General features: G+C 40.7%; 1 protein-coding gene across 1 annotated transcript in view; it reads left to right on the plus strand.

The window, feature by feature from the left end:
* LOC121373619 (phospholipid-transporting ATPase ABCA3-like) overlaps positions 1 to 15,902 on the plus strand; it is a 213,937-nt gene extending 198,035 nt beyond the window's left edge. Inside the window, exons 18-20 of the mRNA XM_041500319.1 lie at positions 4,713 to 4,900; positions 9,004 to 9,174; positions 14,638 to 15,902. Coding sequence (XP_041356253.1) covers positions 4,713 to 4,900; positions 9,004 to 9,174; positions 14,638 to 15,070 — 792 coding nt within the window. The 3' untranslated portion in view covers positions 15,071 to 15,902. The remainder of the gene's footprint in view (positions 1 to 4,712; positions 4,901 to 9,003; positions 9,175 to 14,637) is intronic.
* Positions 15,903 to 16,689: the final 787 nt, after the last annotated feature.

Consider the following 16,689-nt stretch of genomic DNA (forward strand, 5'->3'; position numbering starts at 1 on the left):
GCAAAAGGCATGCTGTCTTGTGGTAGTAGAGTGGTTTATAGTACATGTGTTAAAACACTACAACACGTATAAAGAACAACCTGCAAAAGACATGATGTCATTTGGCAATAGAGTGGTTTGTAGTACATGTGTTAAAACACTACAACACGTATAAAGAACAACCTGCAAAAGACATGATGTCATTTGGCATTAAAGTGGTTTGTAGTACATGTGTTAAAACACTACAACACGTATAAAGAACAACCTGCAAAAGGCATGCTGTCTTGTGGTAGTAGAGTGGTTTATAGTACATGTGTTAAAACACTACAACAAGTATAAAGAACAACCTGCAAAAGACATGATGTCATTTGGCAATAGAGTGGTTTGTAGTACATGTGTTAAAATACTACAACACGTATAAAGAACAACCTGCAAAAGACATGATGTCATTTGGCAATAGAGTGGTTTGTAGTACATGTGTTAAAACACAACAACACGTATAAAGAACAACCTGCAAAAGGCATGATGTCATTTGGCAATAGAGTGGTTTGTAGTACATGTGTTAAAACACTACAACAAGTATAAAGAACAACCTGCAAAAGACATGATGTCATTTGGCATTAGAGTGGTTTGTAGTACATGTGTTAAAACACTACAACACGTATAAAGAACAACCTGCAAAAGGCATGCTGTCTTGTGGTAGTAGAGTGGTTTGTAGTACATGTGTTAAAACACTACAACACGTGTAAAGAACAACCTGCAAAAGGCATGCTGTCTTGTGGTAGTAGAGTGGTTTATAGTACATGTGTTAAAACACTACAACACGTATAAAGAACAACCTGCAAAAGGCATGCTGTCTTGTGGTAGTAGAGTGGTTTATAGTACAGGTGTTAAAACACTATAGCACGTATAAAGAACAACCTGCAAAAGACATGATGTCATTTGGCAATAGAGTGGTTTATAGTACATGTGTTAAAATACTACAACACGTATAAAGAACAACCTATCAAAAGACATGACGTCTTGTGGTAGTAGAGTGGTTTATAGTACACGTGTTAAAATACTACAACACGTATAAAGAACAACCTGCAAAAGGCATGCTGTCTTGTGGTAGTAGAGTGGTTTATAGTACACGTGTTAAAATACTACAACACGTATAAAGAACAACCTGCAAAAGGCATGCTGTCTTGTGGTAGTAGAGTGGTTTATAGTACATGTGTTAAAACACTACAACAAGTATTAAGAACGATCTTCAACGGGTATGATATCACGTGGGAGTACAATGGTTTGTGGACGATCATACTAGTAGAACAGGATTTTAACACTTTAAAAAAGTATTAAGCAAAAACTGCAACATGTTTGCCATATGTAATATTAAGGTCGACAACGGCCACGTTACGCACGCTTGTTTTGGCTTTGTGCACAATAAACATTTACATAGTCAACGGTAAGTGTTAGATGAATGGTACTTTTAATTATATACATGGCAGGAAATAGGAAGCACAATATGGCCTACCGTTATTTGTGTGTTTCTTTAAAGTGACGTTCCTGAATTTGCTGCATTGTATGATTGTTCTGACTAATAAAATATTCTACGATTAAACTTGCATATTAAATATATTTTCTTGTTTAGAATATCAGTGTCTGTATATTCAATGTGTTTCTAGCCGTCTTAATATTTGTAAGAAGCTCAAACTGGATTTTGTCTTCAAATAATTTTGTATGGACGAAAAAATTTATTTTAGAAAATAAAATGAAATTTTAACTAGTACAAATATTAGAACTATCAAAAACACATTTTAATATACAGCCACTAATAATTTATGCAGAAAAATATATTTGATATGTAATTATAATCGTTAAAAAGTCTGTTAGTCGATAACATCTTCAAAATTGCAACAAACGCAGGAATGTCCCTTTAAGCAGGCCAAAATAAATACGACCAGCTAAGAAAAAAATATGTCCTGCATGAAATAAGACAGCACGGGGTTAGTGGACGGTGTGTGGACATTTAGTATGTCTGAGGTGTATCTTAGAGCATTATAAAATCAAAATATTACATAACCACGATCTAAGCTAAATACATACACTTGTCTCTTGAAGAATGACAGGTGTACAACAATTGACTGTTTTCCACAGGCCGCTAGTTCCAGTCCTGTAACCAGCTATACGATATACCTCTCCACAGAAAATGGCTCATTTCATTTATAGTTATTTGTGTGCTTATATCCAATTAAGGTTCAGGCACGCTGTCCTGGACAGACACCTCCTCAGCCATCTGGTTTGTCTGTCCAAGATAGAGGGTGAGCGGTTAGTTGTTAGTGAGATAGAAGTTGGTGTAGTAGCGTTGCACTTAGCCCCAGTACTCGGACTGTAAGAGAGCTAGACGGACATTTGGACGGTTATGACGCTCTCGTTACAGTCAGAGACCACGCCCGAGTACTCGGACTGTAAGAGAGATAGACGGACATTCGGACGGTTATGACGCACTCCTAACAGTCGGAGATCACGCCCGAGTACTCGGACTGTAAGAGAGCTAGACGGACATTCGGACGGTTATGACGCTCTCGTTACAGTCAGAGACCACGCCCGAGTACTCGGACTGTAAGAGAGCTAGACGGACATTCGGACGGTTATGACGCACTCTTTACAGTCGGAGATCACGACCGAGTACTCGGACTGTAAGAGAGCTAGACGGACATTCGGACGGTTATGACGCTCTCGTTACAGTCAGAGACCACGCCCGAGTACTCGGACTGTAAGAGAGATAGACGGACATTCGGACGGTTATGACGCACTCCTTACAGTCGGAGATCACGCCCGAGTACTCAGACTGTAAGAGAGCTAGACGGACATTCGGACGGTTATGACGCACTCCTTACAGTCAGAGACCACGCCCGAGGACTCGGACTGTAAGAGAGCTAGACGGACATTCGGACGGTTATGACGCACTCCTTACAGTCGGAGATCACGCCCGAGTACTCAGACTGTAAGAGAGCTAGACGGACATTCGGACGGTTATGACGCTCTCGTTACAGTCAGAGACCACGCCCGAGTACTCGGACTGTAAGAGAGATAGACGGACATTCGGACGGTTATGACGCACTCCTTACAGTCGGAGATCACGCCCGAGTACTCGGACTGTAAGAGAGCTAGACGGACATTCGGACGGTTATGACGCTCTCGTTACAGTCAGAGACCACGCCCGAGTACTCGGACTGTAAGAGAGCTAGACGGACATTCGGACGGTTATGACGCACTCCTTACAGTCAGAGACCACGCCCGAGTACTCGGACTGTAAGAGAGCTAGACGGACATGTGGACGGTTATGACGCTCTCGTTACAGTCGGAGACCACGCCCGAGTACTCGGACTGTAAGAGAGCTAGACGGACATGTTGACGGTTATGACGCTCTCGTTACAGTCGGAGACCACGCCCGAGTACTCGGACTGTAAGAGAGCTAGACGGACATTTGGACGGTTATGACGCTCTTGTTACAGTCAGATACCACGACCTAGTTCTCGGACTGTAAGAGAGATAGACGGTCATTTGGATGGTTATGACGCTCTCCTTGCAGTCAGAGACCACGCCCGAGTACTCGGACTGTAAGATAGCTAGACGGACATTCGGACGGTTATGACGCACTCCTTACAGTCAGAGACCACGCCCGAGTACTCGGACTGTAAGATAGCTAGACGGACATTCGGACGGTTATGACGCTCTCCTTACAGTCAGAGACCACGCCCGAGTACTCGGACTGTAAGATAGCTAGACGGACATTCGGACGGTTATGACGCACTCCTTACAGTCGGAGACCACGCCCGAGTACTCGGACTGTAAGAGAGCTAGACGGACATGTGGACGGTTATGACGCACTCCTTACAGTCGGAGATCACGCCCCAGTACTCGGACTGTAAGTGAGCTAGACGGACATTTGGACGGTTATGGCGCTCTCGATACAGTCAGAGACCACGCCCGAGTTCTCGGACTGTAAGAGAGATAGACGGTCATTTGGACGGTTATGACGCTCTCCTTGCAGTCAAGAGACCACGCCCGAGTACTCGGACTGTAAGAGAGCTAGACAGACATTTGGACGGTTATGACGCACTCCTTACAGTCAGAGACCACGCCCGAGTACTCGGACTGTAAGAGAGCTAGACAGACATTTGGACGGTTATGACGCACTCCTTACAGTCGGAGATCACGCCCTAGTTCTCGGACTGTAAGAGAGATAGACGGACATTTGGACGGTTATGACGTTCTCGTTACAGTCAGATATCACGCCCTAGTTCTCGGACTGTAAGAGAGATAGACGGTCATTTGGACGGTTATGACGCACTCCTTACAGTCGGAGACCACGCCCGAGTACTCGGTGTCAGAGACCTAGACCAACATTTGGATGGTTATGACGCTCTCATCATTTACGTCCAAATGTCCGTCTAGCTCTCTTACTGTCAGAGTACTGGGGCTGCATTGCACCTACCCATTGAATATTTAGACTCAATTTTTAAACTCACTGCGGGTGGGAGCAGGTACCAGGCTTCTAACACAGTACCTACCAGCCTTATGTCCGTTGGCTTTACCACTACACGACTAAGGCCTTTCTCCTACTCACTGAGGTGGGGGGGGGGGGGGGGGGGGGGACTCTGTTTCCTACAAGCCTTGTGTCCGATGATGGCTGAACCCACTATACTACCGAGACCGGCTCATGTGTGTCGTCGTTTAACCACCAGATATACCAACACATGGGCTACTGTCCGCAGTTCGACGCTCTCATTGACGAGATGACGGGGCGGGAGACCCTGTACATGTACGCCCGACTCAAGGGCGTGCCTGAGAACCAAATAAAGGATGCGGCGGACTACCTCATACAGATGCTTGACTTTGGACCTCACGCCGACAAACTGACCAAGCGGTACAGGTAAGCCAATGAATGGTTGCGCATAAGGAAACACATATCTGACATTTCCTCCCCTATTGTTAGGGTTAGGGTTAGAGTAAGATTTAATGTTAGGGTTAGGGTTAGTTTTTTTTGGAAGTTATGTTCCCTCTTTATACATATATATCAATATAATGGGGGATGACAGGTGTAAATCTGTCCACACCTAATGCATAGAGGGCAAGCGGTTAGTGGGTGCTATACGCCCTATGATAGGTCGTATTATGGTATGGTGTTGTTCATCCGTACGCCCGTCCGCCCGTCCGTCCGTCCGTCCATCCATCCATCAGATAATGTTTTCTTGTCCTAACCAGATGCATACAGGGCCATGAAACCTCACTTGTAGGAACAACCTGGGATGGTGGGGTGTCGCGTACTATTACTAGGTCATCGTGACCTACTTTTCATGGTCTACTGCACATAACAGTAAATCCTTGTCCGGACCATATCTTGCATACAGATACATACAGGACCATCAGACCTCACATGTAAGAATAACTTGGGATGGCGGTGTGTCACATACTATTACTAGGTCACTGTGACCTACTTTTCAAGGTCTACTGCCCATAACAGTAAATCTTTGTCCAGATCATATCTTGCATACAAATGCATGCAGGACCATCAAACCACATGTAGGAACAACTTGGGATGGTGGTTGGTAAAAACAAAAACCCTGTTCATTCATACCATTGCATAAAAAAAAAAAATTCATATAATTAGACTTGAATCATACCCATAACATATTCATTAATATAGATATTGTTTTCCATCAGACTCCTTTTGGGCATATGATATACCTCAACTAGTACTCTTGTTTTTGTTTCGTTTTTACTTTGTTTTTTATTATCATTTTTATTTTTATAATAACATGTACCTTTTGTTACATTGGTTTATTTATTTTTCTAGAACAGTTTTTTATTATTATTATTATTATTATTTTATTGTTTCATGGAATCCTTCATTCATTCAACTTATTTTCGTGCTTATATTCAATTAAGGTTCAAGCAAGCTGTCATGGGCATACACCTCAGCTATCTGGGCTGTCTGTCCAGGACAGTGGGTTAGTTGTTAGTTGGTTAGTGGTTAGTGGTTAGTGAGAGAGAAGAGTGTGTAGTGGCCTTACACCTACCAATTAAGCCCTTAAGAACTCGCTCTGAGTGGGAGCCGGTATCGGGCTTAACCACTGCTCCACCGAGGCCGGTTCATGGAATCAACCACTATTTTGTCAAATGTCCATTCAACCCTGAAGTATGGCCCTGATCACGTATTACTGCTTTGCCATTCAAATAAATAAGAGTACGCTATGTTCTTTCATCCCGCAATCACTGTATACGTCGGCAAGATATGATGACTAGATAAATCTCTTTATTTTCGGTCACTGACCAAAACTATAGGTCACGTGACATAAGCCCCACTGGATTTAAGTATTTTAGACTAGATTTTCAATAAACATACTCTTTAAATCATTTATTTAAGTACAGTAAATAAAAATAACTTTTAGTTTTGCGATAATACAAAATATGTATATTTATTTATGAATGAAGAGTTTAGAAACGCTTTTTGAATGTTGCAGAATGTAGCTAGCGTCTTAGAACGAATGACGTCATGTATCTTGTATGACATCCTATAGCAAAAGCTTTGCTAGGTTGACGATACTCGATTTGCGTACACAAAAATGGATTAAATAATGAAATTTCTACTATTTCTCTAGTATTGCAGGATAAAAGAAATAACTGGTAGCTGTTTTAAGATATCGGCTTTATCCTGCAACCACTGTTTCTATTGACAGAATATGAGAGAAAGAAAGAAATGTTTTATTTAACGACACTCAGTACATTTTATTTAAGGTTATATGGCGTCAGACATATGGTTAAGGACCACACATAGCAGGATATGACTTTTGACGTTACACACATAGCCTACATTACAAACTTGCTCATTTGACCTCTAGGTTATCGTACAATATGGCTGAAAAAAATAAAATAATAGCTTTTCTCCTTAATGTTCATGGTCTGCAGGATAGAGATAATAACAAGTTAATGACGTCGGATATCAGCCGTATCCTGTTCAGGCCGAATGAGAAATAATTCTGCTCGGCAGAGGCTCACAAAATTCCCCAGTCTTACCTTCACGGGATAATGCAGATATCCGACATCATCAGTCTTACCTTCACGGGATAATGCAGATATCCGATGTCATCAGTCTTGCCTTCACGGGATAATGCAGATATCCGACGTCATCAGTCTTACCTTCACATGAGAAAGCAGATATCCGACGTCATCAGTCTTACCTTCACAGGAGAAAGCAGGTATCCGACGTCATCAGTCTTACCTTCACATGAGAAAGCAGATATCTGACGTCATTAACCAGTTATTCTCTATTTATATCGGGCTCAGGTCCAATGGCGAAGTGTAGCTCGGCAAAGGCTTGGTGCATTCGCCATTCTAACCATCGCAGGATAAAGCCGATATCTTAAGACAGTTATCAGTTATTCCCTAGATAACAGCAGTGGTAACATGAGGTGGAAGCTGATAGTGGCAATCACGCTGGTGGTAAAACCGTCCAAAAAGATGGTGGGGATGCAGATATCCAACGTCTATCTTATTTCACATGAGAAAGCTTATCATACGTTTTCATCTCTTTGGGATAATGAAACTCTTGCACATTTATTTAAAAAATAAAGATATCCGAATCATCAGTTTTAGATGAGAAAGCAGACAGACGGCCGCTGTGGTGTCCGTACTCATGAAAGCAGATATCCGACGTCATCAGTCTTACTTCACGGGGCAAAGCAGATATCCGACGTCATCAGTTTCACGGAAATGCAGAATCCGACGTCATCAGTCTTACCTTCACATGGATAATGCAGATGACGTCATCATCTTACCACAGGGTAGTAATGCTAATGACGTCATCAGTCTTACCTTCACGGGATAATGCAGATATCCGTCATCAGTCTTACCTTGGGATAATGCAGATATCGCGTCATCAGTCTTACCTTCACGGGATAATGCAGATATCCAACGTGATCAGTCTTACCTTCACGGGAGAAAGGATATCCGACGTCAGGTCTTACCTGGGAGAAAGCAGTTATCCGACGTCATCAGTCTTACCTTCACGGGAGAAAGCAGATATCCGACGTCATCAGTCTTACCTTCACGGGATAATGCAGATATCCGACGTCATCAGTCTTACCTTCACAGGAGAAAGCAGATATCCGACGTCATCAGTCTTACCTTCACAGGAGAAAGCAGATATCCGACGTCATCAGTCTTACCTTCACAGGAGAAAGCAGATATCTGACGTCATCAGTCTTACCTTCACAGGAGAAAGCAGATATCTGACGTCATTAACCAGTTATTCTCTATTTATATCGGGCTCAGGTCCAATGGCGAAGTGTAGCTCGACAAAGGCTCGATGCATTCGCATTCTAACCATCGCAGGATAATGCCGATATCTTAAGACAGTTATCAGTTATTCCCTAGATAATAGCAGTGGTAACATGAGGTGGAAGCTGATAGTGACCATCGCCCTGGTGGTAAAACCGTCCAAAAAGATGGCTGGTGCTATTCTATATTTTGAACTTGTGCATACGTTTTCATCTCTTTGGTGAAACTCTTGCACATTTTTTTTTTTTTTAAATTCATCGTTTTAGACGAAGTGACAGACGGCCGCTGTGGTGTCCGTACTCATGATGGGTATGACCAGTGGGGCAGGATATACTCATCTTTTGTGAACACCTGTCATCGTCACTGAAATGGTTGTTCCACATGAGTATGTCATCACATCGTGTTGATTCGAATGAGCTCTGTTCAGTGCTTGTTTTTAGTTAGTAAACTAGTTGGAAGTGGCAATCGTCATTTGAGCTGTACATAAAAGGGTGAAGTCTCCAGTAAAGGATCTCCCCAGGACTGGCAGTATTGTTATAGACGAGGCACTAGGTAAACAGTCAACCACTATTTTGATAAATGCCCATTCGATTCTGCATTATGCAGGGATATGGCTCTGATCATGCGTTACAGTTTTGTCATTAAGATTCATTCAATAACAGTATATCTTTTTTTCTATTTTTAAAAATATAACAGTGGAGGTAACAAGAGGAAAGTGAGCGTGGCCCTCACTCTGGTGGGAAACCCGAGCTTCCTGCTTCTGGACGAGCCGTCTACTGGGATGGATCCCATGGCCAGACGACAACTCTGGAATGTACTCTCACAAATTAGACGTTTTGGAAAAACTCTCATTCTTACTTCGCACAGGTAATAGATCCGTGTTGATATGTACGTAGAGCTCTTGATTTGCACATCACACAGGTAATAGATCCGTGTTGATATGTAGGTAGAGCTCTTGATTTTCACATCACACAGGTAGATCCGTGTTGATATGTAGGTAGAGCTCTTGAATTTCACATCGCACAGGTAATAGATCCGTGTTGATATGTAGGTAGAGCTCTTGATTTTCACATCACACAGGTAATAGATCCGTGTTGATATGTATGTAGAGCTCTTGATTTTCACATCAGACAGGTAGATCCGTGTTGATATGTAGGTAGAGCTCTTGATTTTCACATCGCACAGGTAATAGATCCGTGTTGATATGTAGGTAGAGCTCTTGATTTTCACATCGCACAGGTAATAGATCCGTGTTGATATGTAGGTAGAGCTCTTGATTTTCACATCACACAGGTAGATCCGTGTTGATATGTAGGTAGAGCTCTTGATTTTCACATCGCACAGGTAATAGATCCGTGTTGATATGTAGGTAGAGCTCTTGATTTTCACATCGCACAGGTAATAGATCCGTGTTGATATGTAGGTAGAGCTCTTGATTTTCACATCACACAGGTAATAGATCCGTGTTGATATGCACGTAGAGCTCTTGATTTTTCACTTCACACAAGTTGGATTGTGTTGGTATGTACGTATATCTCTTGATTTTCACATCACACAGGTAGATTCGTGTTGATATGTAACATAGATCTGTTGATGTTTACTTCACACAAGTAGATCCGTGTTGATATGTATCATAGATCTCTTCTTGTTAACTTTACACAACTTGGATTGTGTTTGTATGTAAGAATATCTCTTGATTTTCACTTCACACAAGTTGGATTGTGTTGGTATGTAACAGATCTCTTGATGTTCACGTTACATAAGTTGGATTGTGTTGATATGTACAATTCTTTCTTTACACAGGTAGTTTTTTTTATATATATGTACGTAGAACCCTGGGCATAAGAACATAAGAAGCCTAGTTTTGCACGTAAACGTAAGTCTACGACTAGACTACAATTCATATTACTGCTAACAGTACAACTTAATATAGCTTGAAGTACACATATTTTATTTTATTTTGTTCTTAAAATACGCCATCTTCCTCATTGATGTGATATTCGGTGTGAAATACGGTGCCAAACACGTGTGAATGTGTGACAGATATAACCGTTAGTCGCAGACGTAAACTCACAATGTTTTGTGAAATGGGACCCTAATTCTTATTTCACACAGGTCGGTTTTTCAACATGCACAAGGCAGAGTTAAAAGGACGTTAGGCAGTCATAATTGCTTCCATGAAATCCACTATACAGGTCTTGTCCTTGGAACCTCAAACTATGCAATTTGGTTTTAATTTGTAAAGACACATTTTTAGTTTACTCTGCTTTGTTTTGTTGTTGATGTTTTTTATTTTCAAAACAATATTGTGAGTTCGTATGTGTTTAATACTTAATAATATATTTGTATATGAAGTTTAAGTTTATTTATTAGAACATTAAATGCCATTTAATTGGTACTATAATACACATTAATGACATTATGTGTGTTCTCGTTTAAGTATGGACGAATGCACTTTATTTAACTTCATACACTTTAATTGCATGCTGGTGTTCCACTTCAAGTATGGACAGGTATGTTTTATTTAACTTAATACATTAAACTGCATTCAATATATTACACGTTAAGTATGGACAAGATCATTTTATGTAACGTAAGACACTGTAATTGCATTACGTGAGTTGCACTTTAAGTATGGACAAGATCACTTTATTTAACTTAATACACTTTAACTGCATTCCGTGTGTTACACTTTAAGTATGGACGAATGTGTTAAGTTCTAAGATTACTACACATCTGATAACATCATACAACCACAGAGACCAAGTAAAAACTGATTTTATTTTTAACTACAACAATATATAAGACAAGCAAAGAAGCCAGTATGCAAATTACCCTGTTCTGCCAAGAATTAAACATAAATACTCTCTTATCTCAGCACTGAGGCAGATACTTGAGTTTGTTAATGACACACAGCCAGACCAGTATCTCCCAAGTAGAAACCACTTTATGCAGCTTAATGTACCGCCTTGAACTTGAATTACGAAACCATAGTTAACCCCATATAGTGTAACAATAATTAACCACATATATCCTTACAGAATGCACTTTATTTTAACTTAACACACTGTAGTAGTATTACTTAAACTTAACACATCGTAGTTGCATTACGTGTGTTACACTTTCAAGTATGGACGAATGCACTTTATTTTAACTCAACACATCGTACTTGCATTACGTGTGTTACACTTCAAGTATGGATGAATGCACTTTATTTTAACTCAACACATCGTACTTGCATTCCGTGTGTTACACTTCAAGTGTGGATGAATGCACTTTATTTTAACTCAACACATCGTACTTGCATTCCGTGTGTTACACTTCAAGTGTGGATGAATGCACTTTATTTTAACTCAACACATCGTACTTGCATTCCGTGTGTTACACTTCAAGTGTGGATGAATGCACTTTATTTTAACTCAACACATCGTACTTGCATTACGTGTGTTACACTTCAAGTGTGGATGAATGCACTTTATTTTAACTCAACACATCGTACTTGCATTACGTGTGTTACACTTCAAGTGTGGATGAATGCACTTTATTTTAACTCAACACATCGTACTTGCATTACGTGTGTTACACTTCAAGTGTGGATGAATGCACTTTATTTTAACTCAACACATGGTAGTTGCATTACGTGTGTTACACTTCAAGCGTGGATGAATGCACTTTATTTTAACTCAACACATCGTAGTTGCATTACGTGTGTTACACTTCAAGTGTGGATGAATGCACTTTATTTTAACTCAACACATCGTAGTTGCATTCCGTGTGTTACACTTCAAGTATGGATCAATGCACTTTATTTTAACTCAACACATCGTAGTTGCATTCCGTGTGTTACACTTCAAGTATGGATCAATGCACTTTATTTTAACTCAACACATCGTAGTTGCATTACGCGTGTTACACTTCAAGTATGGATCAATGCACTTTATTTTAACTCAACACATCGTAGTTGCATTACGCGTCTTACACTTCAAGTATGGATGAATGCACTTTATTTTAACTCAACACATCGTAGTTGCATTCCGTGTGTTACACTTCAAGTATGGATGAATGCACTTTATTTTAACTCAACACATCGTAGTTGCATTACGTGTGTTACACTTCAAGTACGCACTGTACTTGCATTACGTGTGTTACACTTCAAGTATGGATGAATGCACTTTATTTTAACTCAACACATCGTAGTTGCATTACGTGTGTTACACTTCAAGTACGCACTGTACTTGCATTACGTGTGTTACACTTCAAGTATGGATGACTGCACTTTATTTTAACTCAACACATCGTAGTTGCATTACGTGTGTTACACTTCAAGTACGCACTGTACTTGCATTACGTGTGTTACACTTCAAGTATGGATGAATGCACTTTATTTTAACTCAACACATCGTAGTTGCATTCCGTGTGTTACACTTCAAGTTTGGACGAATGCACTTCATTTTAACTTGACACTATACCCGCATTCCGTGTGTTACACTCCAAGTATGGATGAATGCACTTTATTTTAACTCAACACATCGTAGTTGCATTACGTGTGTTACACTTCAAGTACGCACTGTACTTGCATTACGTGTGTTACACTTCAAGTATGGATGACTGCACTTTATTTTAACTCAACACATCGTAGTTGCATTACGTGTGTTACACTTCAAGTACGCACTGTACTTGCATTACGTGTGTTACACTTCAAGTATGGATGACTGCACTTTATTTTAACTCAACACATCGTAGTTGCATTACGTGTGTTACACTTCAAGTACGCACTGTACTTGCATTACGTGTGTTACACTTCAAGTATGGATGAATGCACTTTATTTTAACTCAACACATCGTAGTTGCATTCCGTGTGTTACACTTCAAGTTTGGACGAATGCACTTCATTTTAACTTGACACTATACCCGCATTCCGTGTGTTACACTCCAAGTATGGATGAATGCACTTTATTTTAACTCAACACATCGTAGTTGCATTACGTGTGTTACACTTCAAGTATGGATGAATGCACTTTATTTTAACTCAACACATCGTAGTTGCATTCCGTGTGTTACACTTCAAGTTTGGACGAATGCACTTCATTTTAACTTGACACTATACCCGCATTCCGTGTGTTACACTCCAAGTATGGATGAATGCACTTTATTTTAACTCAACACATCGTAGTTGCATTACGTGTGTTACACTTCAAGTATGGATGAATGCACTTTATTTTAACTCAACACATCGTAGTTGCATTCCGTGTGTTACACTCCAAGTTTGGACGAATGCACTTCATTTTAACTTGACACTATACCCGCATTCCGTGTGTTACACTCCAAGTATGGATGAATGCACTTTATTTTAACTCAACACATCGTAGTTGCATTACGTGTGTTACACTTCAAGTATGGATGAATGAACTTTATTTTAACTTAATACATCGTGGTTGCATTACGTGTGTTACACTTCAAGTACGCACTGTACTTGCATTCCGTGTGTTACACTTCAAGTATGGACGAATGCACTTTATTTTAACTCAACACATCGTAGTTGCATTACGTGTGTTACACTTCAAGTATGGATGAATGAACTTTATTTTAACTTAATACATCGTGGTTGCATTACGTGTGTTACACTTCAAGTACGCACTGTACTTGCATTCCGTGTGTTACACTTCAAGTTTGGACGAATGCACTTCATTTTAACTTGACACTATACCCGCATTCCGTGTGTTACACTCCAAGTATGGATGAATGCACTTTATGTTAACTCAACACATCGTAGTTGCATTACGTGTGTTACACTTCAAGTATGGATGAATGAACTTTATTTTAACTTAATACATCGTGGTTGCATTACGTGTGTTACACTTCAAGTACGCACTGTACTTGCATTCCGTGTGTTACACTTCAAGTATGGACGAATGCACTTTATTTTAACTCAACACATCGTAGTTGCATTACGTGTGTTACACTTCAAGTATGGATGAATGAACTTTATTTTAACTTAATACATCGTGGTTGCATTACGTGTGTTACACTTCAAGTACGCACTGTACTTGCATTCCGTGTGTTACACTTCAAGTTTGGACGAATGCACTTCATTTTAACTTGACACTATACCCGCATTCCGTGTGTTACACTCCAAGTATGGATGAATGCACTTTATGTTAACTTGACACATCGTAGTTGCATTACGTGTGTTACACTTGAAGTATGGATGAATGCACTTTATGTTAACTTGACACACTGGCATTCTGTGTGTTACACTTGAAGTATGGATGAATGCACTTTATTTTAACTTGACATACTGTACTTGGATTCTGTGTGCTCTACTTTCAGCATGGACGAGTGTGAGGCGCTGTGCACACGCCTGGCGATCATGGTGAACGGTCGGTTCCGCTGTCTGGGCAACCTGCAGCACCTCAAGCACAAGTTCGGCCAGGGATACACGCTCATAGTGCAGCTGGGGTCGCTGCCGAACGGGGACGTGGCTCCCACCGATTCTCTGGTGAGGTTCGTCAAGGACGAGTTTCCCTCGGCCGTCATCTTCGACGACCACCAGGGCTACCTGCACTTTCAGGTGCCGGACGCGAACGTGACGGTGGCCAGAGTGTTCGAGGTGATGGAGACGGCGAAGAAGCAGCACCGTGTCGACGACTACTCCGTGCACCAGACGACGCTGGAGCAGGTCTTCCTGTCGTTCACGCGCGAACAGAAACCACCCACGGAATCCGAGTCGAAATGTCTGCGGTGCTGTTCGTGTTGCTGTTGAAGAGAAACACTTCACACACACCGACATAACCCTTCCATTTAGTTCAAGCCGAAATGTCTGCAGTGCTGTTTTTGTTGTTGTTAATGTTGAAGAGTTTACACGAGAACAGAACACACACACCCACAAAGGTCAAGTTGATATGTCTGCAGTGTAGTTCTTCTTGTTATTAATGTTGAAGATTTTAGAAAAGAAGAGAACACACACCCACAAAGGTCAAGTGGATATGTCTGCAGTGTAGTTCTTCTTGTTATTAATGTTGAACATTTTAGAAAAGAAAAGAACACACACACACACACACACAAAGGTAAAGTTGATATGTCTGCAGTGTAGTTGTTGTTGTTGTTAATGTTGAAGATTTTAGAAAAGAAGAGAACACACACCCACAAAGGTCAAGTTGATATATCTGCATTGTAGTTCTTCTTGTTAATGTTGAAGATTTTAGAAAAGAAGAGAACACACACACACAAAGGTAAAGTTGATATGTCTGCAGTGCAGTTGTTGTTGCTGTTAATGTTCAAGAGTTTAAGCGAGAACAGAAACCACCCACAGAAGTTAAGTCGATTTGTCTACAGTGCTGTTGTTGTTAACGTTAACGAGTTTAGGCGAGAACATAACACCTCTGTGCCCCGCCTTATGCATGGTGTATCAAACATTCGCACATATCTGTGACGTCATCGACCACTTGTCACCATCGAAGACTTCATGCGCAAACAGAAACCGCCTACAGAGGGCAAATCGAAATGTCTGCACAGCTGGTGTTCAGGCGATAACAGACGACCTGATCTTCAGCAAATTATGTGGAACATTCCCAAATATATGTGGTGTTTGTGAACACTTGTTGTTGTTGTTATTGAACATTTCCATCCCCTCACACACACACACTGAAGCATCTGATTAATAAAAACAGAAGATCAGAATCCTCCATCCCCTCACACACACCTACTGAAGCATCTGATTAATAAAAACAAGATCAGAACCCTCCATCCCCTCACACACATCTACTAAAGCATCTGATTAATAAAAACAGAAGATCAGAACCCTCCATCCCCTCACACACACCTACTGAAGCATCTGATTAATATAAACAGAAAATCAGAACCCTCCATCCCCTCGCACACACCTACTGAAGCATCTGATTAATAAAAACAACAACAACAAAAAACCCATGTTCACAAAAGAATGCACCCCCCCCCCCCCCCCTTCCACACACCCATCCCTTGACGCCTAAGCGGATATTAATAATGTCCGTTTGATATCATTAGATTTGTAGGTTTGTTTGTTAGGTTGGTTGGTTGGTTTATTTATTTATTTATTTATTTATTTATTACTTAACCATACAACATCAACAAACGATGATAACATATATTATAAATAATACATTCTTCTTATTTAAGAAAGTGCAGTCAAACCTGTTTTAAGCGGTCACACAAAGGAGTAGATAAAAGTGGCCGATTTAGAGAGGTAGCCGCTGATTACAGGTTGCCACATATAGTCTTTGAAACATTTTTTGTTGTTTCATTTTTTACCGTCTGTACTGGTAATTATCGGATGTGTGCTCCACAGTTCAGGCCCGTAGCACGTGCCCCCCTCACCCACCCTTTTTTTTTTCTTTTCTTTTT

Source organism: Gigantopelta aegis, chromosome 5 (genome assembly GCF_016097555.1).
Source record: "Gigantopelta aegis isolate Gae_Host chromosome 5, Gae_host_genome, whole genome shotgun sequence".
Classification (NCBI taxonomy): domain Eukaryota; kingdom Metazoa; phylum Mollusca; class Gastropoda; order Neomphalida; family Peltospiridae; genus Gigantopelta; species Gigantopelta aegis.